Source organism: Acinonyx jubatus, chromosome B3 (genome assembly GCF_027475565.1).
Source record: "Acinonyx jubatus isolate Ajub_Pintada_27869175 chromosome B3, VMU_Ajub_asm_v1.0, whole genome shotgun sequence".
NCBI lineage: Eukaryota > Metazoa > Chordata > Mammalia > Carnivora > Felidae > Acinonyx > Acinonyx jubatus.
This window is the reverse complement of record NC_069386.1, coordinates 6,390,896-6,413,793: the sequence shown is the minus strand read 5'-3', so window position 1 is coordinate 6,413,793 and position 22,898 is coordinate 6,390,896. Positions and strand designations below refer to the sequence as shown.

Here is a 22,898-nt window from a genome sequence, read left to right as displayed (position 1 = left end):
TTGGCTCAGGTCATGATCTTGCGGTTCACGGGTTCAAGGCCTGCGCCAGGCTCTGTGCTGACAGCTCGGAGCCTGGAGCCTGCTTCGGATTCTGTGTCTCCCTGTCTCTCTGCCCCGCCCCTGCTCACGCTCTGTCTCTCTCAAAAGTGAAAAACAAACAAACAAACAAAAAGAGTCTCTCTTTTCCTCAACCCCTCTCCCTGCTCACACGCACTCTCTAAAATAAATAAATTAGGTAGGTAAATAAATAAAAAAATAAAATACCTGCTGGATTTTGAAGATTAGGTACAAAAAAGAGTATAACATTTCTTATTATGGATTTTTACATGGCTTCGTGTTCTGACACAGTAATGCTTTGGATATATTGGGGTGAAGCTATATGAGTTCACTTCACTTGCTTCTCTTTACTTTTTTCGGTGCGGTCATTAGAAAACGTACAATTTTCTAGTTGCAATTGTAATGGCTCCCCTTATATTTGCGATGGACAGCACTGGTCTAAACCGTACTACTTGAAATACAGCCTGTAGACCAACAGCATCAACATTATCTGGGAGCTTGTTAGAAATGCAGAGTGTGAGGTTCTTCTCCAGACAGGCTAAGTCAGAATGTGCATGTTCACAAGGAGCCCCTGGAGTGAGTCTATGCACACAAAAGTTTGAAAAGCACTGCCCGAGAGCTTCTGGCCCTGTCCCCCTTCCGCCTGTGGTCAACACCCTACCTTGCCTGACCTCTGATGTCCCATCAGCTCTGAGGATTTGTGGGGAAGTTGATGGAGGACCATCCTCTTCCTCTTTGGGGCAGGCCAATGGTGGCCCGGTTGGGGGTGCAGGAAGCGGAGAAAGGGACAAAGAGGGGGGTACCCTAACCTGATTCTAGGCCTGGCCCTGTCTACTACGAGCCATGGACTGAGGCCACAATTTCTCTTAGGCCTCTGTTCGACACTTGCAAAATGGTGTTATGAGCCGAACTGTGTTTCCCCAAATTCAAGTATTGAAGTACTATCCCCCAAGGACTCCAGAATGTGAGTGTATTTAGGGACACCTGGGTGGCTCAGTCGGTGAAGCAGCCGACTTCAGCTCAGGTCATGATCTCGTGGTTAGTGGGTTCGAGCCTTGTGTGGGGCTCTGTGCTGACAGCTTGGAGCCTGGAGCCTGCTTCCCATTCCGGGTCTCCCTCTCTCTCTGCCCTTCCCTGCTCACGGTCCATCTCTCTGTCTCTCTCTCCAAAACAATCATTAAAAAAAAAAAAAGAATGTGAGTGTATTTGGAGATAAGGCCTTTAAAGGGGGTAATTAAGGTAAAATGAGGTCAGCAGCGTGGGCCCTAATCCAGTGTGACCGGTGCCCTTATAAGGAGAGGAAATTTGGACACAGTTACTGAGGGAAGACTGTGTGAACACACAAGAAGACTGACCTCTACGAGCCGAGGAGAGAGGTCTCAGCAGAAACCAGTCCTGCTGACACCTTGATCTTGGATGTCTAACCTCCAGAATTGTGAGAGAATACATTCCTGTCATTTTAGCCACTCAGCCTGTAGTAGTACTTTGTTAAGGCAGCTTTAGCAAACTAATCTGGATGTGATACTGGATTTTTTCCCGGGCACTTCACGGGGCATGAGGTTCCTGGGAGATAAAGAGGGTGGGGGAGAGCTCAGGCTGCCCCACAGGAAGGAATCACAGTGGCCCCAGTGGCCTGTCAAAGCCAGGCCATGGGGTGCTTCACGAAGAACAGTCCTGTGCATGGAGAACACTCGCGGGTTAACGGCGCAGCCCTGACAAAGGAGGGCCTGCACGCAGCTCTTCAGGAAGCTAGCAGGCCACAGGGCCCTTTTTAGGGAGCAGAGCCTTCTGTGGCATTTTCTGCTGCTCACAGGCCTTCTCCTGCCTCTGCCCCGCACACTCCCCCCCACCGCCGAGTCACATTCATGTCTCGCTCCTGTGCTGGAACAATAGTGCCCTTGTGTGAGGGGAGACAGTGTCCTCATTGGCCCAGACACCTGTGCTGGCCGTGTTAGCAGAAAACCGTGGGCTCCCTGGCTCTCCTCTGCCAGGCTGGGGGCAGGAAGAGAGGGGGCTCCAGTTTGCTGTGCCCCCTTTCTGTACTGTGACAGGCACCTTACCTGCGGTAGCTCATCCAGTCCTTCCAGATGTGAGGTAGGGGGTGTATTCCCCCGTTTTACAGAAGAGGGAACTAAGAGTCAGAAAGATGGGGGCCCTGCCCAAAGCTGCGCAGCCGGGAGTAGGTCCTGGTCACTCTAAAGCCGTCTCATCCTTCAACACACAAGGCTGTGCTCCCTCCTCCAGAAGGGAGAGCGACAGGTGTGACTGCCCAGGGAAGTCACTCCTGGCTCCTGGGGAAGGTGACATCACCTCGCTTTCCTGGGAGCAGCCCCGGGGGCAAGAGTCTGGCCACTGCCATTCCTGGGAGAGGGAGGACCCCAAGGAATGCCCTGGCATCAACTCCTTAGGGAAATGGGAAAACCCAAATCAAGGGACATTCTGTACCTTCCTTAAAGTTACCTGGTGGTAATGAGGGGTGGCTGGATGCTCAGCATCCAGTTTCAGCCTAGGTCGTGATCTCACGGGGCGTGGGTTCAAGCCCAGCCTTGGGCTCTGTGCTGACAGCTCAGAGCCTGGAGCCTGCTTCAGATTCTGTGTCTCCCTGTTTCTCTCTCTGCCCCTCCCCTGCTCATGCTCTGTCTGTCTCTCTCAAAAATAAATCAACATTAAAAAAAAAAAAGATTTGGTGGTAAAGCTGAGGTCATCTGCTGGGAGTAAAAAAAAGAGAAATGTTTGAAATCATCCTCATGAAGGCAGGATAAACTTACTAGGGAAGGTTATGGAAGTGTTGAGGTCCCCTGGAGATTGGTTCCTATGGCTTCTCAGAGGTACCCATGGACACAGTCAAGAGAGTTCTCCAGCACAACCCAGAGGCCCACGTGTCCCTCCCATGGAGGGAAAGGCTGGCTTCAAACGGGCAGAGTCTGCCAGCTGGGTGGTTTGGAAGGACAGACAGGGCGGGGGGAGGAGGGGCAAATGGAGGATATTGGCTAAAATGTGGTTTAAGTATTAAAGCTTGTAATTGAAGAGGGAGGACTGGGGGACAGTGAAGATCAGGGAATGAACAAGTAGGAGTAAATGAGCAAGCAAACTGACCAGATGGGACGTTGACATCTGAGTCGTGACTTGGGAGGTGGCACAGGTTGGGCCCAAGAGCGTGAGTAGCTGAGGTGAAGTGGGAGATGGGGACAGAAGCAAGCCAAGAGGCCCTTTTTGGGACACACAAGCCACCCCTGTTCTGCAGCCAGGCAGGATGATAGCAGAAAAGGGTGGAGGGGGAAGATGGCGGATGGTTGTCTCCCTCTCCTCATCAAAGCGCAAAGATGGGCCCTCAAAGGGCAGCTTCACTGATTATTTATTTATAAGCCAGAGAAGTCCACTAGATTCACCACTGGGCTGGGTTTTTTTGTTGTTGTCATAATTTCAGATTGACAGAATAGTTGCAAGAAGAGTACAAAAAACACCCATGTGCCCTTCGCCTGGATGTTAACATGTGACCACACTCGCTTTGTCATTCTCTCTCAGATACACTCCTTCCTTTTTCCTAAACCATTTTAGAGTAAGCTGGAGACCGGATGCCCCTCTTCTCCTGAATACTTCAGGATGTATTTCCAAAAAAACAAGGACATTCTCATAATTAACCACAGTACAACGAGCAAAGTCAGGAAATTAACATTGATCTATTACAATTAGATAATCTACAAACCTTAATCAAATATCACCAATTGTGAGAGGCCAGTTTTTAAGGATTACTGTCCTCCCTCCTGGTCCTGTCTTCCAGGCCTCTGAGAAATAAGAGACTGAATAGGGGAAGAGAACTAACCTTATTATTATTTTTTAATGTTTATTTATTTATTTTGAGAGGAGGCAGGAGAGTGCCTGTGTGAGCGGAGGAGGGGCAGAGAAAGAAGGAGAGAGAATCTTAAGCAGGCTCCTTGCTGTCATCGCGGAGCCCATATGCAGGGCTTGATCCCACAACCCTGAAATCATGACATGAGCAGATATCAAGAGTCAGGCGCTCAGTGGGCTGAGCCACCCAGATGCCCCCCTTTGTTTGTTGTTTTGAACTTTTAAAGTGTTTTGTTTTTTTAGTAACGTCTACTCCCAACGTGGGGCTCAAACTCACAACCCCAAGGTCAAGAGTTAGATGCTCTACCCACTGAGCCACCCGGGTACCCACTGTTTTGAACTTTTAATCTTCAAATGATTGCAAATTCAAAGGAAGCTTCAAGAGTAGTAATATATTTTTAAGCCAACATTTTGGTTTTGAAATGGAACATTTCATTGAGATAATTTTTTTAACTTTATTTATTTATTTTGAGAGAAAGAGAGAGAACGAGAGAGAGTGGGGGAGGTGCAGAGAGAGAGGGAGAGAGGGAGAATCCCAAGAAGGCTCCGCACTGTCAACGTGGAGTCCAACGCAGGGCTCAAACCCATGAACTGTGAGATCATGACCTGAGTGATAATCAAGAATTGGACACTTAACCAAATGAGCCACCCAGGCATCCCTCATTGAGATGATTTAAAACCATATTTTCTAAGGGTGAGCTCCTGATTTTGCACCCAGTTAACAAATATTTGTGAAGTATTCTCTGTTATGTCACTTTCCTAGACACTGAGGATGCACATAGTAAGCTGTTAAACCTCTGTCTCAAACACTACCAAGTTGGAATTTCTCCAGGGTGGATTCAACTGGCTCTCCTTAACAATCCTGTGAACTGCCCGAGTAGCGTTGTCTTTTTTTTTGGCTAATTATCTTAACCATTTTCTTTTTTTCTATCTTCACCATTTTTAAAAAAAAATTTTTTTAACGTTTATTTGAGAGACAGAGAAAGACAGAGCATGAGCATGGGAGGGGCAGAGACAGGAGGAGACACGGAATCTGAAGCAGGCTCCAGGCTCCGAGCTGCCAGCACAGAGCTCGACTCGGGGCTCAAACTCACAAATCGCGAGATCATGACCTGAGCCGAAGTCAGACGCTTAACCCACTGAGCCCCCCAGGTGCCCCTATCTTCACCATTTTTAAGTGTACACTTCATAGTGTTAAGTGCACGCATATTATTGTGAAACAAATCTCCAGAACTTTTTAAAGTTCATTTTATTTTGAGAGAGAGAGCGCGTGCACCCAGAGCAGGGGAGGGACAGAATCTTAAGCGGGCTCCACGCCCTCCCCACTCGGGCTCAATCCATGACCTTGAGATCATGACCTGAGCTGAAATCAGGAGTAGAAATCTTAACCGAGCCACCCAGGCACCCCTGGAACTGTTTCATCTTGCAAAACTGAAACTCTGTATCTATTAAACAATAACTCCCTTTTTGCCCCTCCACCCAGCCCTTGGTAAACATCACTCTACTTTTGTTTCTGTGAATTTCGCTCCTTTTGAGTATGATTCCACCCAGTATTTGTCTTTTTATGACTGATTTAACCTAGCATAATGTGCTTAGAGTTCCTCTAGGTTTTGTGGCAAATGACAGCATTTCCTCCCTTTTTAAGGCAGAAGATTATTCCATTGTGTGGATATACCACATTCTGTTTATATGTTCGCTGTCCATGAAGATATGGGTTGTTTCTGCCTCTTGACTATTGTGAACAATGCTGCTGCGAACATGGGTATACAAAGGGTGAGACCCTGATTTCAATTCTTCTATCTATATACCCAAATGTGGGATTGCTGGAAGGAACTAACACTATGAAGTGTTTCTAAGTGCCAGTCTTTTTATACATACTACCTTGATTTTTCTCTCAAGCAACATTGCCCTTAAACCCAGACGACTGGAGCTCTTGGGCTGGGTGGGTGCCTTATCAACCACCTTCGTAGATGATGAGGAGCTCAAGAAACCTAGAAGGTGATGAGGTGCCTGGATGGCTCAGTTAAGTGTTGGAGTCTTGATCTCAGCTCATGTCTTGATCTCAGGGTTATGAGTTCAAGGCCTGCGTTGGGCTCCGCCCTGGGCATGAAGCCTACTTTAAAAAGAAAAGAAACAAACAAACAAAAGAAACCTAGAGGGTGTACCCTAAGAAACCCATATGCCTTCCTTCAGACCACACTCTGGGTAGCTTTCCAAAACTCGTCCTTCCCAGGTCGACCCTCTCCAGGACAGGTCTAGTGTGCACAGCCATAGGCCCAGACAGTAGCCACCGGCAGCTCTAGGGAGAGGCATGGTGTGAATCTTCAGGCTGTGTGTTTACATGCAAACATACGAAGCCCCTCAACACTTCAGGATCAAGTATCCTGAATGATAGGGGGCCTCCATTTGTCCTTTTTCTCTGGCCTCTTGCAAAAATATCAGTAGCTATAATGTTATTACACAAATGTGAACTATCGACAAGATCTGAAGAACATTTAGTTCCTCTATTGCAAACCTGTTTTGAATTGGCTGTATTTTCTAAACTCAGTTTGTCACTAGCTGCCCAGTGTAGGAGTCTAGTTGCTACTTAGTAAGGAAGCCTGCACCAGGGTGGGGAGTCTGTTCTTTTCCTTTGCATGTGTACGGGTCCATTAGTGCTAATGGAAACACAGATGATACATTCATGCAACCAGTGGAGAAAAGACCCTGAACTGTCAATGCCACGGGGTAGACACTGAGGCAGGCAATTCAGTAAGTGCACCCTGGGATGCACAAATGGAGGGTCGAAAAGGTACATGAGCTTGTTTGACTACATGGACATACGAATTTGTGGCTGTATAGCCCAGTCCCATAAGCAGCCTGGGAAGGAGGTTTTGTGGGGGGAGATGAGGTAAAGTCGTCTTGTTTCCTTGGCAAGCTAAAATGATTCCTTTCAGGAATAATCTTCCAAATCAGCTGCTTATTACACAAATTACAGATCGATATTGGGCCAGGAATGTAGTAGAAGTAAAACTTGCTTGAGAAGGGTCATAAGCAAGGAGCAGCCTTGGACAGCTAAGAGGCATCATTCTCTTCCAGCAGCTATGTTTCTTCCAGGACTGGCCAACTAGACCCATCCCATCCTGACTGGGGGGTCAGGCTCCAGACCTGGTAAGTCCAAATCTGAGGCCTCATCATCACCACCCCCGCCCCCCTCCCCAAACCTGCACCTTTCCCTGTGTTCCCTGTATCAGTTCCCTGGCAGTAGCAACCCACCCCCACCTGTCACTCAAGGCTGAATATTCCTCAGCTCCTCCCACATCTCCCCCAAGCCCTTGTGCTCATTCAGCTCGCTGGATTTGCTAATCTCTTTCACATGCTGTTCGCTCAATTCTGCCTGTCCCCACTGCAACCTCCTATTTCCAGGACAATTTATAGCCCCGAAAACGTCCAGCCTTCAGTCCCTCTCACCCCCATCATCTTTTCCGAAGTCTCTGCGGCACTCACCTACCAGAGATATTTTTCTACAATGTGAATACAATCACACCCTTCCACGTCAGCTGTTCCCCCACTACCCTAGATGTGAAAAGGACTTCCGAGCGCCTGCTTTCCCACCCCCCACCCCAAGTATTAGCCAGGGGCTCGCTTGTTGCTCTCAGGCCCTTTGCACAAATTTCTTCACCCTATTTTCTTTTAAATGTTTATTTATTGGGGGGGGGGGGCGGGCACAGAGAGGGAAAGTGAGAATTCCAAGCTGGCTCCCCGCTATCAACGCAGAGCCCACATGGGGGTCTTGATCTCAGGAACTGTGAACCATGACCTGAGCAGAAACCAAGACTCGGACACATAACTGACTGAGCCACCCAGGCACCCCGGCTTCTTCAAACTTAAGACTCGATCCTCCTCTCCGTTGCTCTTAGTTTTACTATTTTTTGTTTTGTTTTCAGTGTTTATTTTTGAGAGAGAGAGACTGACAGAACGTGAGTGGGGAAGGGTGGAGAGAGAGAGGGAGACACATAATCTGAAACAGGTTCCGGTCTTTGAGCTGTCAGCACAGAGCCAGACTCCGGGGCTCCAACTCAGGAATGGCTAGATCATGACCTAGGTCATGAAGCTTAACCAACTGAGCCACCCAGGCGCCCCACTACTGTTGGTTATTTATTTAACAAATATTTACTGAACATCTACTGCTTTGCCAGGCTATGCCCTGAACGCTGAGGTTTTGGAATGGAAAGAACAAAAAGCCTCCTGGCCACGTGCCATTTACATGTTAGGGATTACAGGCACCTCCCCAGCACAAGGAATGGGAGACCTTCATCTGCCCTCCGCCTTCCGAGGGCTCCCCACAGATGACCTGTGGGGGCCATCCCTTGATTTGGCCCCTATCTCACTGACTCTTTCCCTAACAGTCCACGAGAACGGCTTGACGGGTCTAGACCACCCTCCGTCTACGCACAGGCCACACTGCGCATGCTCTCTGCGGTCCTGAGCGCGAGTTTGCAAGCTACGCCTACCCGAGGCTGGGAGTGGGAACTTCCGAGCACCCCACACCCCTTTTGCCTTAATGGTACACCCCACGCGCGTGCGCCCGGGCAGCGGAAATAAGACTTGGGGGCGGGGCCTGTTGTGTCTCGTGACGGAAGTGTGGTGGCGTCCCGCCGCGCGGGCTTTTTGGAAGTTCGCAGCAGCGGTGGAGCTGAGGTAACAGTGCCGAGGGGGCTCGCTGCCCGGGCCGTGGGACCCTGCGCCGGGAGCGGGGAGCGGGGAGCGGGTGCGCGAGGGCGGGAGGGCTGCCGTTCCGAGCTGGCGTTCTGGTGTTTTCTCTGGGGTGTTTCCCGCCGCGTCCCTCGGTTTCCGCGGTTCCCTCCTCCCGGCCGTGCTACCCTTTCCGCGCTCGTCTTCGATTCTTCGCTCTCCGTCAGGGTTCAGCTCCTGCGCCCGAGAAACGTAACCTCATTCCGCCTCTAGTTCAGTCACGGTCAGCATCGCCAGCTGCCTCGCTCCGGGGTTTCCGTTTGTGGTTACGTGGTGCTGTCGGGGTTTCTGTTTGTGGTTACGTGGTGCTCTCGGGGAAGCCCAGGCGCGAAACCCGGCGCGTCTCCTTCCCGGGGCCGCTAAGCTCGGCGCCTCTGGGCGAGGGGTGTGCCGGGCGCACCGGCGCTGCGCAGCCGCCCGCTAGTTACTCATCTCTGGCGGTCGGACGAATTTAGCAAAACGCACCTGCTGGGATAGGTTGATTTCAGCATATTCCGCTTCTGGCTGCGCGTCTCTCTTGGTCAGTATGCCCTTCGTGCATTTTCTCTGCCCACCCCGGGCTCTAACCGGGGTAAGGGGGTCGGAGCAGGCGATCTGGGGGTCGGGAGCTGGGCAGACCTAGGCTTTATTTCTGCCTCTTCCACTGCTGGCCTTTTAACCTTGGGGCGACTACTTTATCCCTCTGAATTCTAAAAGACGTTCATCTAAATTGGGGCTGATAACACCTACTCGACAGGGTTGGTATGAGGGTCAAATGAGCGGGTCTTGGGACTCGTAGGGAGTTCAGTGATTTATTCAGCAAGTAATTTATCGGGAGCCTGTTATAAGGCAGGTACCGGTGTTTAAATACTGGAGGTTCACTGGTAAACAAAGCCAGACATGGCCCCCTGGCCTCCTGGAGTTCATAGTCAAGGGGGAGATACAGTCCTTAAGCTAGCATTAGAAATACGACTTTATTTTTTTAAATTTACATTTCTTTTTTTTTTTAATATTTTTATTTATTTTTGAGACAGAGCATGAGCAGGGGAGGGGCAGAGAGAGAGGGAGACACAGAATCTGAAGCAGGCTCCAGGTTCTGAGCTGTCAGCACAGAGCCCGACGTGGGGCTCGAACTCACGGACTGTGAGATCATGCCCTGAGCTGAAGTCAGACGCTTAACCGACTGAGCCACCCAGGCGCCCCTAGAAATACGACTTTAAAGGTGTGGTGATGGGGACGTAGTAGGATTCTCGCACAGAAGAGTCATGACCCCGAGGCTTTTCTTTCCAGGAAGCAACTTTATTTCTGTTGGCACTGTGCAGTTGGGTTCCAACCCGAAGAACTGAGCCCCGAACTTCCCGTGGTGTAGTTTTGTTTTGTTTTTTTTCTTGAATACATTTTCTATTTCTTTGTCTCCCGTACATGGTAACACACACAAACACGTCGTCTGATTAAGTAGTCTCAGTACATAAGATCAGGAGGGATGTTGTCACGTAGGCGCATAGCCAGGTTACCTTGAAGTTTTTTGTTTTTTCTTTTCTCTCATCTTTTTTTCCTCTCCTTAGGGAAGGGACCCTAAGGAGAGAAGAGAAATTGCTGTTGCCTTCAAAGGATGTAGTAGGGGAGTGTTTAACCTAGACGGAGCTTCTGGGGAAGTGTAGATTGAGCTGAGCTCTGAAGGATTTGTAGGAATTAAAAGATTAGAGGGCAGGGGATGAAAGGAGGTGTATGTATGTGAGTTCCAGACAGAAAAACATCTATGAGGGCCTGTGGCAGGGGAACTTGGGATTTGAAGGACTGAAGGCAATTCAGTGTGGCTAGAGTACATAGGGATTAAGGGTAGAGTTGGGTGTGGGCCAGACCCTGCAGGACTTTTTTTTATCCTGACTTCAGGATATGGGACTGATAGGAGAGAAGATGGCTGAAGAGTTTTAAGGTGAGGATGGAGATGGAGTTTCAGCCGCATTAACAAAAAGATTACTTTTAATTGCTGTGTGGGGGACAAGTTAGGAAGCTTTTGTCGTCGTAGTTCAGGTGAGAGGTGGTGGTGACTTTGGAGTGATGGGGGAGTAGTGGATCTCAGAAGTAGACAGATTTGAGAGCTGATTAGGGGCTCACATTGACAGGACTTGGTAGTGGATGTGGAGGAGGACGGTGGAATTGTTAAGAATGTTGTCCAGGCTTCTGGTTTCAGTCTGAGTGGATGGTGGTACAACTTACGGGGATGGGAAACATCAGAGGAAATACAGGAGGAGCAGCAGGTGGTCTTTCCACCAGTCTGCATTTCCCCCTACCCATAATACTCTTATAGCTGCTCACTAAATCCTACTTCCTAATGTCCCTGCCTTTCACCTTTTTCCTTTACACTTCCCCGGATCACCACCCGAATATAGGCCGTTGTCTCTATCATTAAAATAGGCCTCAATAACTTCTTAGTCTCTGCTCCTTATCCTTACTCTCTCCGTGCTTTATTTTTTTAATGTTTATTTATTATTTTTTAAATTTAATTTATTGTCAGATTGGCTAACATACAGTGTGTAAAGCGTGCTCTTAGTTTTTGGGGTAGATTCCCATGATTCATCGTTTACATACAACACCCAGTGCTCGTCCCAACAAGTGCCCTCCTCAATGCCCATCACCCATTTTCCTCTCTCCTCCACCTCTCATCCAACCTCAGTTTGTTCTCTGTATTTGAGAGTCTCTTATTTATTATTTTGGAGAGTGCGCATGCGCACACACGGTGGGGGGGGGGGGGGGGGAGAGCCAGACAGACACAGAATCTGAAGCAGGCTCCAGACTCTGAGCTGTCCGCACAGAGCCTGATGCAGGGTTGAATCCTTGAACTAACTGTGAGATCATGACCTGAGCCGAAGTCAGGATGCTTAACTGACTGAGCCACCCAGCTCCCCCTCTCTCTCCCTACTTTAATCTGCATGCTTGATATCAGATTGTTTCCTCAAAACCTTTTCCAGTCTTAAACCGGCAGAATCTGAATCAGGCAGATTCTCTTTTGCTCCAGAAGTTTTGATTGCTGTCTATTATTTACAGAATAAAAGCTAAATCCCTTAAACCTGGCATTTAAGATCTTGTACAGTTTATTCCCAGTCTCTCTAGCCATCCTATTCACTGTTCCTCTACTTCAACTCTGTACCTCAGGCAGTTTACTCATTTTCCCCAAATAAGTTTTTCAAATTCTCCTATAAAAGCCTTTCTTCATGTCATTCTTCTTCCCAGTAGTGTATAGAGTATACCATCTGGTTATCTTGACTACCTAATTTAATCTCTTGAGTTCCAGTTCAAGCTTTCCTCTGCTGGGATGCCTTCTTGACGTTTGAGCACACATTTATTTCGTTAGTCTTGTTAACTTCTTTTTTTTTTTTTTTTTAAATTTTTTAAAATGTTTTTATTTTTGACAGAGAGAGAGAGAGAGACAGACAGAGAGAGAGAGGGAGACACAGAATTCAAAGCAGGCTCCAGGCTCTGAGCTGTCAGCATAGAGCCCGATGCGGGGCTCAAACTCATGGACTGTGAGACCATGACCTGAGCCAAAGTTGGACGCTCAACCGACTGAGCCACCCAGGCACCCCAGTCTTGTTAAACTTCTTACTAGTTTTCATACCATTTCATTGGCACTTTGCCTTTATAGTGTTTTCGGTTTATTCATTTGTGAAATATTATTATATGCTTGTAATAATATTCTTGTGTGTATATTTATAATTTATCACACTATTAAGTGCTAGCTTTGTTCTAGGCAGTATGCTGGGTAGATGCTAAAAAAATTAAAATGGGCAAAAATTCTGAAACCACTTGATTAGAATACAAGTTTCTAATACAGAAATTCCAGGGAATTTTCCAAATTATTTTGGTTTGGATGAAAATCACCTACTCATACTGGTTAGTAGCCCTTAACCGATGGAGTACCTGCTGTGTACACTCCTGATAATGTATAAAGTACTCAGTTAACAGGGAGGGAAGGAAAACAGTCAAGCTTGTTTCCTTGTGGAAGTTTCAGCCAGCTCTGACACTTTTCCCTTACAGTTCCCTGATAGAGCAACAATGGACCAGAAAATATTATCTCTAGCAGGAGAAAAAACAGCAGACAAACTGCAGGAATTGCTTCAGGCTGTGAAAGAAGATGATGTAAGTATTAAGCATGTTCTGCTATAAAGCAAATGTCAAGCATGATGACAAATTCAAAGAACATGTTAGAAAAATTACTCTGCCACTACCTCCTACTCACCTTAGGAAACAAGGATTTTTTGATAAATGTTATGAAATGGGGAGAGGAAGAAAATAGACAATTGAAGGGCATTTGTATACAACTATATGGCATTTAAGTATTTATGCAATTATATATAAATATATACACACACATACAATACATATGTACATACATACAAATTAGGGTACTTTCAAGGTTATTAGAACAATCCTCCTTGAAGGTAATGTCCTGATTATAGTTTTTGATGTGACATTTTGCCTACTGATGCTTCTTTATTAATATTTTACCCTAAAAAAGATAAATTCATAAGCAGTACAATATTTTGAAATTCTTTTTTTTTATTTTTATTTTCTAACATTTATTCATTTTTGAGAGTGAGAGAGACAGAGTATGAGCGGGGGAGGGGCAGAGAGAGAGGGAGACACAGAATCCAAAGCAGGCTCCAGGTTCTGAGCTGTCAGCACAGGGCCCAATGCGGGGCTTGAATTCATGGACTGCGAGATCATGACCTGAGCTGAAGTCGGATGTTTAACCGACTGAGCCACCCAGGCGCTCCAAATATTTTGAGATTCTTATGTGTATCTTCTTACTCTCCTGATACACTTCTCCTTTTTGCATAATATGTGTTCTTAGCTTATTCATATTTGTGTATGGAAAGGAATCCCTCCTTAACATTAACCTTAAATATTAAGTATATATGTCTAAACGAGTTAAGACTTTGCATATTATGTTTTTAAAGGAATTTTTGCATGCCTGTGTTGTGGTACATTGTAATTTCTGTTAAAATGTGACACTAATTGGGAATTGAGGTAGGGGTGGGCTCTGTTTTGTTTTTTTTAATTAACAAAAGCAGGACTGCTTTTGTAGCAGTTTTTTGAGACAAGCCATTACATGAGTTGCAGCTTGAGTTATTCTATAGACATTAAGATTTGGTTAAAACCAACTTTTAATTAGTTTATTGATTTAGAACTTATGTTTTATATGCTTTTGAACTTGAAGAGGCCTTAACATTAACCATAATAAGCAAAAATAAGAACTAGAACAAAATTCATGATATAAATAGATGCTGTGAATTACTTCTCTGATTCTTGCTTATCTCTAGAAAAGATCTCTATCTCTTGGCTTTTGTAAAGATGAAATGAGTTAATGCATGTAAACCATCTAGTAGACACTGAATAATTTTTTTTTTTTTAATGCTTATTTTTGAGAGAGAAGGAGAGACACAGTGTGTGAGCGGGGCAGGGGCAGAGAGAGGGAGACAGAATCCGAAATAGGCTCCAGGCTCCGAGCTGTCAGCACAGAGCCCGATGCGGGGCTCGAACTCATGAACCATGAGATGATAACCTGAGCTGAAGTCGGACGCTCAACCGACTGAGGCACCCCGTGCTGAATGATTGTTAGCAAAATTCCTTCACTGACACGGACACAGTCTTCTGAACATTTCTCTTTTGTTAACATTTTCCTTAAAAGTTTAATACCTCAAACTGGACAAAATTTCTCTTATTTTCCCATTAATGCAGAATCACCTTTTTGGCCATAATATCGTACTGTTGTCTCATTGCTTTTACAAGCAACTAAAATCCCAACTCATTTTTGCGGATGTTGGTATTAGGCTAATTTTCTTCATCTCTGAATTTTTGTAGTTAGTTTTTAGAACCCACATATAAAATTATATACTTATACCTTAATTATCTTTTAAAATTAATTGCATTTTGCTCTATCAAGATCTTCTTGTATCTTGATTCTGTTGACCAGTGTAGTAGTCATCTTTTTATATCCTCTCCAAATTTATTAAGTATTCCAGCAATATATACATTCAGTTTATTTAATGTCCATAGAAGATATGCTTAGAGTAAAAAATTACAAAACACATAAAGAAGTCCATGACAAGAGGGGCACCTGGGTGGCTCCGTTGGTTAAGTGTCTGACTCTCAGTTTTGGCTCAGGTCATGATCTCATGATTTTGTGAGTTTGAGTCCTTCATCAGGCTCTGTGCTGACAGTGTGGTGCCTGCTTGGGATTTTCTCCCTATTCCTCTCTCTCTGCCCCTCCACCGCTCGTGCTATCTTTGTCTCTCTCAAAAAAAAAAAAAAAAAAAAAAGTCCATGACAAGAAAGACTGACATATCCAGCAATGGGAAAATTCACATTGAAGGATTTAGAGAATATAGGGGAATCTAAAAGGTACTCTAGAGTACACAAATATTCGGGGTGCCTAGGTGGCATTCAACTCTTGATTTTAGCTCAGGTCATGATCCCCCAGGGTCATGGGATTGAGCCCCATGTCATGGGCTCACACTCAGTGCAGAACCTGTTTAAGATTTCTCTCTCCCTGCCCCCCCCTCCACTCACACATTCTCTCTAAAATAAAAAATATATATATTTCATGTAAATATTTAATATGATTTTTAATATACTCAAATATGTAAATGAAGAAATAGAATCCATAAAATAAGAAGGGATAGATTTGGAAAACAGAAAACTTCTAGAAATGGATACCTTGACAGTTAGCAGTGGACTAAACACTGCTAAAGAGGAAATTAGTGAAGTGGATTACAGACCTGGGGATACCTCAACAAAGCAAAGATTGTAAAGAGATGGAAAATACGAATAGTATTTAAAATATGTAGAGAATACTTTAATAAAAGAATATATCTTTGGGGCCGGCTGACTTGGTGGAGCCTGTGACTTGATCTCAGGGTTGTGAGTTTAAGCTCCACTTATGGTGTAGAGATTGCTTGAAAAAAAAATTTTTTTTTCTTTTTTTTTTTTTTTTTAAGCGAGAGGGTGCAGGTGAGTGAGGGGCAAAGAGAGAACAAATCCCACAAGGGGCAGAGAGAAAGAAGTGGGGCTTACCTGTGGCTTATGTTTTACTTGAAGCAGGGCTTGAGCTCACCTGATGTGGAACTCAAACTCATGAACTGTGAGATAATCACCTCAGCCAAAGTCAGATGCTTAATGACTGAGCCACCAGGCACCCAAAAAATAAAATATTATTACAATTTTTTTTTAAGTTTATTATTTTGAGAGCATGTGAGCAGGGGAGGGACAGAGACAGAAGGGAGGGAGAGAATCCCAAGCAGGCTCTGCACAGCCTGACACAGGTTCTGAACTGTGAGATCGTGACCTGAGCTGAAATCAAATCAAGAGTCAGACGTTTAACTGACTGAGGCACGTAGGCCTCCCTACCCCCTGTCCAAAACCAAAATCTTAAAGAAAAAAAAAAAAGTATATATATATCTCTTTTTAAACGTGTAGATTTGTGTCATGTACTAAAGCACAAAGAAAACATTGATAGGTCTCATAAGGTAGAAATATATAAACCACCCTCTTTGGTCACAATTCAGTAAAACTAGAAATCAGAAATGAAATAAATACAAACAGATTTTCTACTGGGAAATAAAATACCTTTTAAACAATTTTTGGGTAAAAAGGGATATGACAACAGAAATTATAGGATTTCTAAAAAAATAATGAAAATACTACATAGCAGAATCCATGGAATACTTTTAAAAATCACCTAAGTCAATTAAAAGGAAATAAATAAATTATCAAAAAGCAGTAAACAAGAGCACAAAGAAAGTACTAAAATAAAAATGGAAACTAATCAAGTAGATCAAATTATTTATACATCAAAATCCTGATTCCTTGAAAAATCAGACAAAACCATTGACTAATCAAGAAAACAATGTGGTAAACCCAAATGTACAAAATAAGAAATGAGAAGGGGGAAATAACTATTAATAAAGACAGAATGTCAAAAAATAGTAAGCGACTACTTCATACATATCTATGCAAATAAATTTGAAAATCTAGAGGAAATGGATAATTAAGAATATACAGTTTAATAAAATTGACCCAATTTGAGATGGAAAGCTTAACTGGAACCAATTTCCATAGAAGGAAGAGTTAATCAAGCAGTTAAGTCACACAAAAATACCAGGCCCAGATAATTTCACAGGGGACTTCTACCAAACACAGAAATCAGAAGTTAGAGATAGTCTCAGTGCTACATGATTTGTTTGATAGCATATATAATACATAAGGATATGTACATACATAAGGAAAACTTGTAGATGCTTTTATAAAGTGTAACACTGAACCCTAAATTTGATAAAGATAGCATATTTTCACTTACGAATATTGATGCAAAAACCTTAAATTAAATGCTAGAGGACAGAGTCTAATACCAGATTTAAAAAAAATACACCATGACCAAATGGAGTTTATACCAAGAATACAAGGTTGGTTCAGTAATAGAAAGTATATTACCACAAAGACCATGTGATTATCTTCAGAAATTAGAGACAGCCTTTGACAAAATCCAGCACTCATTACTAGTAAAAACTCTTGAGAAAATAGGAGTGGGTGGCTTTTTCCTTAATAAGATAAAATACATGTATAGATCTGAAAGTCAGCATCCTGTTTTTCTTTTTTTTCTTTTTAAGTTTTTATTTAAATTTCAGTTAGTTAACATACAGTGCAATATTGGTTTCTGGAGAATTCAAGTTAGCATCTTAATGGGAAACCCTGGAGGCATTTATGCTAAGATCAGGCACCAGGCTGTATGCCTACTCTCTCCATCACTATTTAACATTGTTCTGGTCTGTTAGCCAATGCAACTAGTCTAGAGAAAACAATGAAAGGCATAAAAATAGAAAAAAGATGTAAAACCATGTGTCTTTGCAGATACCATAATAGTACCCCTGGAAAATCCTGAAGAATCCATGATCAAACCATCTACAACAAGAGGGCAGCTAGGTAGCAGAATATAAAATTGTGTAAAAATCAATAGCATTTTTTTTAAGTTTATTTATTTTGAGAGAGAAAGTGCAAGTAGAGGAGGGGCAGAGAGAGAGAATCCCAAGCAGGCTCTGCACTGTCATGTGGAGCTCAGTGCAGGGCTCAAATCCATTAACCCTGAGATCATGACCTGAACCAAAGTCGGACACTTAACTGATATAATCATCCAGGCATCTCTCAATAGTGTTTCATACACATAAAAACAAAGCTGATGTAGAAAAATAAGAATAGCTAGGAAAACACTGAAATGGAAGCTATCTGAGGAACGACTGGCCCTACTGGACAGTGAACATACCAAAAACCCTCTGTAATGAAGAATGTGATATTGGTGCATGAGAGGAAAACAGATAATGGAATAACAAAGTCTCAAAATAGACCCAACACATAAAATCTAGTCTATTATAAGGTGGTATCCCAAATAATTGGGGCAAAGATCCTATGTAATAAATAGTGTTGGGACAACTAGTTAGCCATTCAGAAAAAATAGATAAAATTAGATGTATTCTGCATACACTGTTCAAGAATAAGCTCCACAATCAGAGATCTAAATGTAAAAACCAAACCTAAATATGAGAAGAAAACGTGGGTGAATTCCTCTTTTGAACTGTAGTGCAGAGAAAGCTTTTCTAGGATTCAAAATCTGGATACCTTACAAGGTTGATAAATTTACCTACATATCTATAAAATTTACATGACCAAAAATACTATACACAATCAAAACACAAATGACAAATTGGGAGAAGATATTTGCAGTTTTCACAGACAAAGGGTTAATATTCCTAATTCATAAATAACTTACAATAATTGAAGGAGGAGAAAAGTAAAAAAATCCTATTAAAAAGAGCAAAAGGAGTATAGAGGATAATCACAGTCACATAAAAATGACCATAACATAAGAAAGGATGCTCGACTTCACTTATAAGAGAAAATTCAAGTAAAACCATTACTACCTGTCAGTAGGAGAAATTGAACAGCTTGTCTGTACACTCTTGCCGAGACCAGGGAAGCAGTCACTCATACGTTGCTGGTAGGAATGCAAACGCAGTGAGACCATGATTAGAATCTGGTGAGAGGGATAGATAACAAATAAACCCTGAACTTTTTTTTTAAGATTTTATTTTTTAGTAATCTCTTTACCCAATGTGGGGGCTTGAACTCACAATCCCGAGATCAAGGTTCACATGCTATAGCAATGGAGCCAGCCAGCCAGGTGCACCCCCCCCCCCCAAAGATTTTATGTTTAAGTAATCTCTACATCTAACACGGGGCTCACATTCACAACTCTGAGATCAAAAGTCGCACATTCCATTGACTGAGCCAGCAGGGCTCCCCAATCCTGAAATTTTAAAATAGAATTACTTATTGTAGTTGCACAGGCAAAGCAATTCTGAAATGATTTTAGATAGATTACAGAGTTCAGCAAATGAGTAAATGTGTTGATGTTGGCATTTTTACTGTTAGAAAGGACGTACAAATCTAGGATATAGGAAGGCAAGAAAGAACGCTGTGGGGATAGATTAGAAATGGAAGTATTGATACGAATTTATGGTTCTCATGTATATGTGTGTATATGCATATCTGCATGCACATATATATTTGTATGTATTTGCATATACACGTGTATTTTTTTTTCTTTATCTCTGTTCACTGGAAGAACTAAGAAGCAGTTAAGATGCCACGGTAGTAACAAGTACACCCATGACCTAGATCTTTGGTCTCTTAATAATAATCATTCCCCACTGAAAGGAACCAGGGCTTTTCAGAGAAAGGGTGAATTTCAAGGGTGGGCATGATGGATACAAGATGAGCCGGGAACATCTTATAAACCAGAAAGTAAAGAAGTGCCCAGAAAAAATGATGAGGGCATGTCACAAAGACATAGGAACCAGCTTAAAGGGGCTTCCATCACCCAAATCTGGGACCATTAGAACATCAAAATAATTCAGTTCAATTACGAATTATAAACTATTGAAAAATAAATTTGTGAGTCCATACTGATAATAAAAAAATAAATGGAGAGAAGGAAGGTCTTGCCTCTGTGCTAGAGTTAGAAAATCACCATTTTGCAGCTATCATGATGAAGATTGGATCAGGCAAGAAACATCAGTGGGTGCTAAATCCAGGGAGTTTTTGTTTTTTTTTTTTTTTTTTAGTTTTTATTTTAAGCTACTTTTAGACTTACAGAAAAGTTGTAAAAATAATACAGAGAATTTCTGGGTATCTTCCTCAGCATCTTACATAACCTTAGTCACAATTTTAAGAATTAAGAAATTAACATTGGTGCAATACCATTAGCAAACCTGTTTCTCCCCTGATGTTGTTTCTCGCCCCCCAGAATCCTGCTCATCATACAACATGCACTTGTTATTTTTCCCTGACTTTCTGCAGTTTGCAACAGTTCCTCGGTCTGTCCTTGTTTCTCATGATCTTGATAACCCTGAAGAGTGTTGATCGGTTATTTTGCTGAATGTTCCTCAATTGGTGCCTGTCTGATGTGTCCTGTGGTTAGCCTGAGGTCATTCATCCCTGATAAAAGGAGCCCAGAAATGGTGCTGTACCTTTTTCAGTGTATTGTATCCCTGGGCTCCTGATGTCTGTGTCATTCTGGTGATACTGACTTTGATAACCTGGTAATGGTGGTTGTTGCTGGGCTTTTCCATTATACTAGGGGAAAATTAGATGAGCAGGATAGGTGCATGGTCAAAGTGTCTGTCTACAAACTGCTCACTGGTTGCAACAGGAGGGAGGAAAGTAATTACAAAGTGGGAAAATTAAGCAACGCCCTTGACTGAATGACCAGAATTAATATTACCAGTGAGGGATAGATGGGCATCACATGCCTCCAGGTGTGATACTATGGGAAGGATGCTGTATCACCTGTGTTGAGACTGGGAATGCATAGACTCTGTAATCGTGAGAAAATATCAGACATTGCAAAGTGAGGACTGTTCTATGAAAAAAAAAAGTTTGTTTTTGGACTGTGCCATTAATTTGGTGGTTCCAGCCTCCCAATTAAAAGAACAACTTTCATGTTTTCTGAAAAAACAAGGACATGTAATCTTAGTTGACTTTTGTGTTTTAAAATGCAGTAAAAAGCATAAAGTCAAAAAGGAAGATGAAAGATCTAAATGGAGGAAGGAGGAGAGCTGAGGGCAGAGGGAGTAGAGAACTGTATTTGAGTACCTGTTGTACATTGGGCTCTGTGCAAAGTCCTCTACCTGTCATCTAATTTATTCCTCCTAACAGTCCTTGGAGGTGGGGAGATGGACCCACATAATAGTGAAATAATTTGGCTGAGGTTATGAAGTTAGTAAGTGTCATGACCAGGATTCATCTTTTGATTCTGGATCCAGTTTTTTTTTCTCCCATGCCACACTGCCTTCTAATGAAACATTGGTTTCAAGATGAGTTGGGGTTTCTTAGCCTTACCACTTTTCGCGTTTTGGACTGTGTAACTCTTTGCTGACTGGTGCTGTCCTTTGTCTTGTAGGGTGTTTATCAGCATCCACGGTCTTAATCCATTAGATGATTATAGCACCCTTCCAGTTATGACAACTAAAAATGTCTCCAGGCATTGCCCGGTGTACTCTGGGTTTGGAGGGAGGGAGAAAATCAGACAAAAGGGTTGACAAATTCCCCTTTGAGCGTTATGTTAAGAGATGAGCATTCTGTTGAGAGGTTTCAGGCAGAGCAGTCAGGTACTTCCTTATGTATTTAAGAAGGGAGAAATGGACTCGAGTCCAAAAGATCAGGCCCGTGTAGTTGTGGAAGAGAACAAATTCACTGTTAAATTAGTCTGCTTCTGTGACACTCCTTTCTATGGATATTGTTAGCCTCACTTTCTCAGTCTTTGTGGGCTGCTGCTTCTCTTCTTAATCCTTGAATGTTGGTGTTTTTCCTCTCTTTACATCTCTCCCTGAATGATCTCTTACATTTCCATTGAGTTCTTTCTTCACTGAGCTCCGTTTTGGCATGTCCAGTTATCTACTTGGCATTTTCACTTGGATATCTTAAGAGTAGTAGTTCTGAATCCCACATCAGATTTGCTAAATCAGAAACTGTAGCCCAGCGATTTGTTTTAACAAACCCTCTGGGTGATTCAAATGCTCACTGAATCCTAGATTTTCAGCATGTCAACGGCTAGTGCCACATTTACACATTTAGTTGCTTTGGCCAGAAGCTTTGCTTTCTTTTCCTTTATCATCACACCCTTTTCACTTCTAAACTGAGGAAGTCTGTCTTAGTCCATTCAGGCTGCTATAACAAAATACAGCAGGCTTATAAATGAGGAATGTTTGTTTCTCCTAGTTCTGGAGGCTGGAAGTCTGAGATGAGAATGCCAGTAGAAGGCCATCTTCTGGGTTGCAGACTTCACGTTGTATCCTCACATGGTGGAAGGGCTAGGGAACTCTGTGGGATCTCTTATAAGTGGACTAATCCCATTCACGAGAGTTCTACCTTCATCACCTAATTACCTCCCAAAGGTCCCATTCCAAATACTGTCACATCAGGCATGTGGATTTTATGGGGACATAAACATTCAGACCACAGCATATCCTTTTGATTTGACCTCTCAAATGTATCTTGTCTGTTTTTCTTCATCTCCTTTACTAGTTTGCCAGGCCTGCCATTTACTAAGTACTACAAATTGAGTAGCCTAAACAACAAAAATTTATTTTTACAGTTTTGGAGACTCTAAGTCCAAGATCAAGGTGCTAGTGATGTTGGTTTCTTTGAGGCTGTGAGAATCTCACCTAGCTTCTGTCAATTTGCTGATAATCTTTGTCGTTTTTTAGCTTGTATCACCCTGATCTCTGCTTCCATTTTCACATGGCACACTCACTTTTTATGTGTCTCTGTGTCCAAGATTCCCCTTCTTAGGAGGATGTTTGTTGTATTAACGCCAGTCTTAATGCCTGCAACTCATTACATTTACAACAACCCTCGTTTCAAATAAGGTCACATTCTGAGGTCCTACGGTTTGGAACTCCAACATGAATTTGAGGAGGGACACTGTTCAACCGGTAACATCTTCCCTGCTGTTTGGTCTAGGCCACTATCATCTCTCACTTGAACTCTAGAACAGTCTTCTAACCTATCATTTCACTCATAAACCCCCCACCATTCTCTACATAAAGGGCAAGACTGATTTAAAAAAAAAAAAAAAAAAGTACCGTGTCACTCTCTTTTCTCTTTAGTAACTTCTATTGTACTTAGACAATTGTAGAATGAATATATGAACAAATTTCAGTCTT

The 22,898-nt window shown here is 43.2% G+C and overlaps 1 protein-coding gene across 5 annotated transcripts in view; it reads left to right on the top strand.

Annotated features, from left to right (window-relative positions):
* The window catches only part of FANCI (FA complementation group I), a 102,062-nt gene that overhangs the window by 6,051 nt on the left and 73,113 nt on the right, over positions 1 to 22,898 (top strand). For 3 of the 5 annotated variants that reach the window (XM_053223568.1, XM_053223567.1, XM_053223566.1), the window contains exon 2: positions 12,658 to 12,759. In XM_053223568.1, coding sequence (XP_053079543.1) covers positions 12,658 to 12,759 — 102 coding nt within the window. Of the gene's footprint in view, positions 1 to 8,439; positions 8,587 to 9,006; positions 9,161 to 12,657; positions 12,760 to 22,898 lie in introns of those variants that run through there. The other 2 variants (XM_053223569.1, XM_053223570.1) reach the window with 2 other exon arrangements.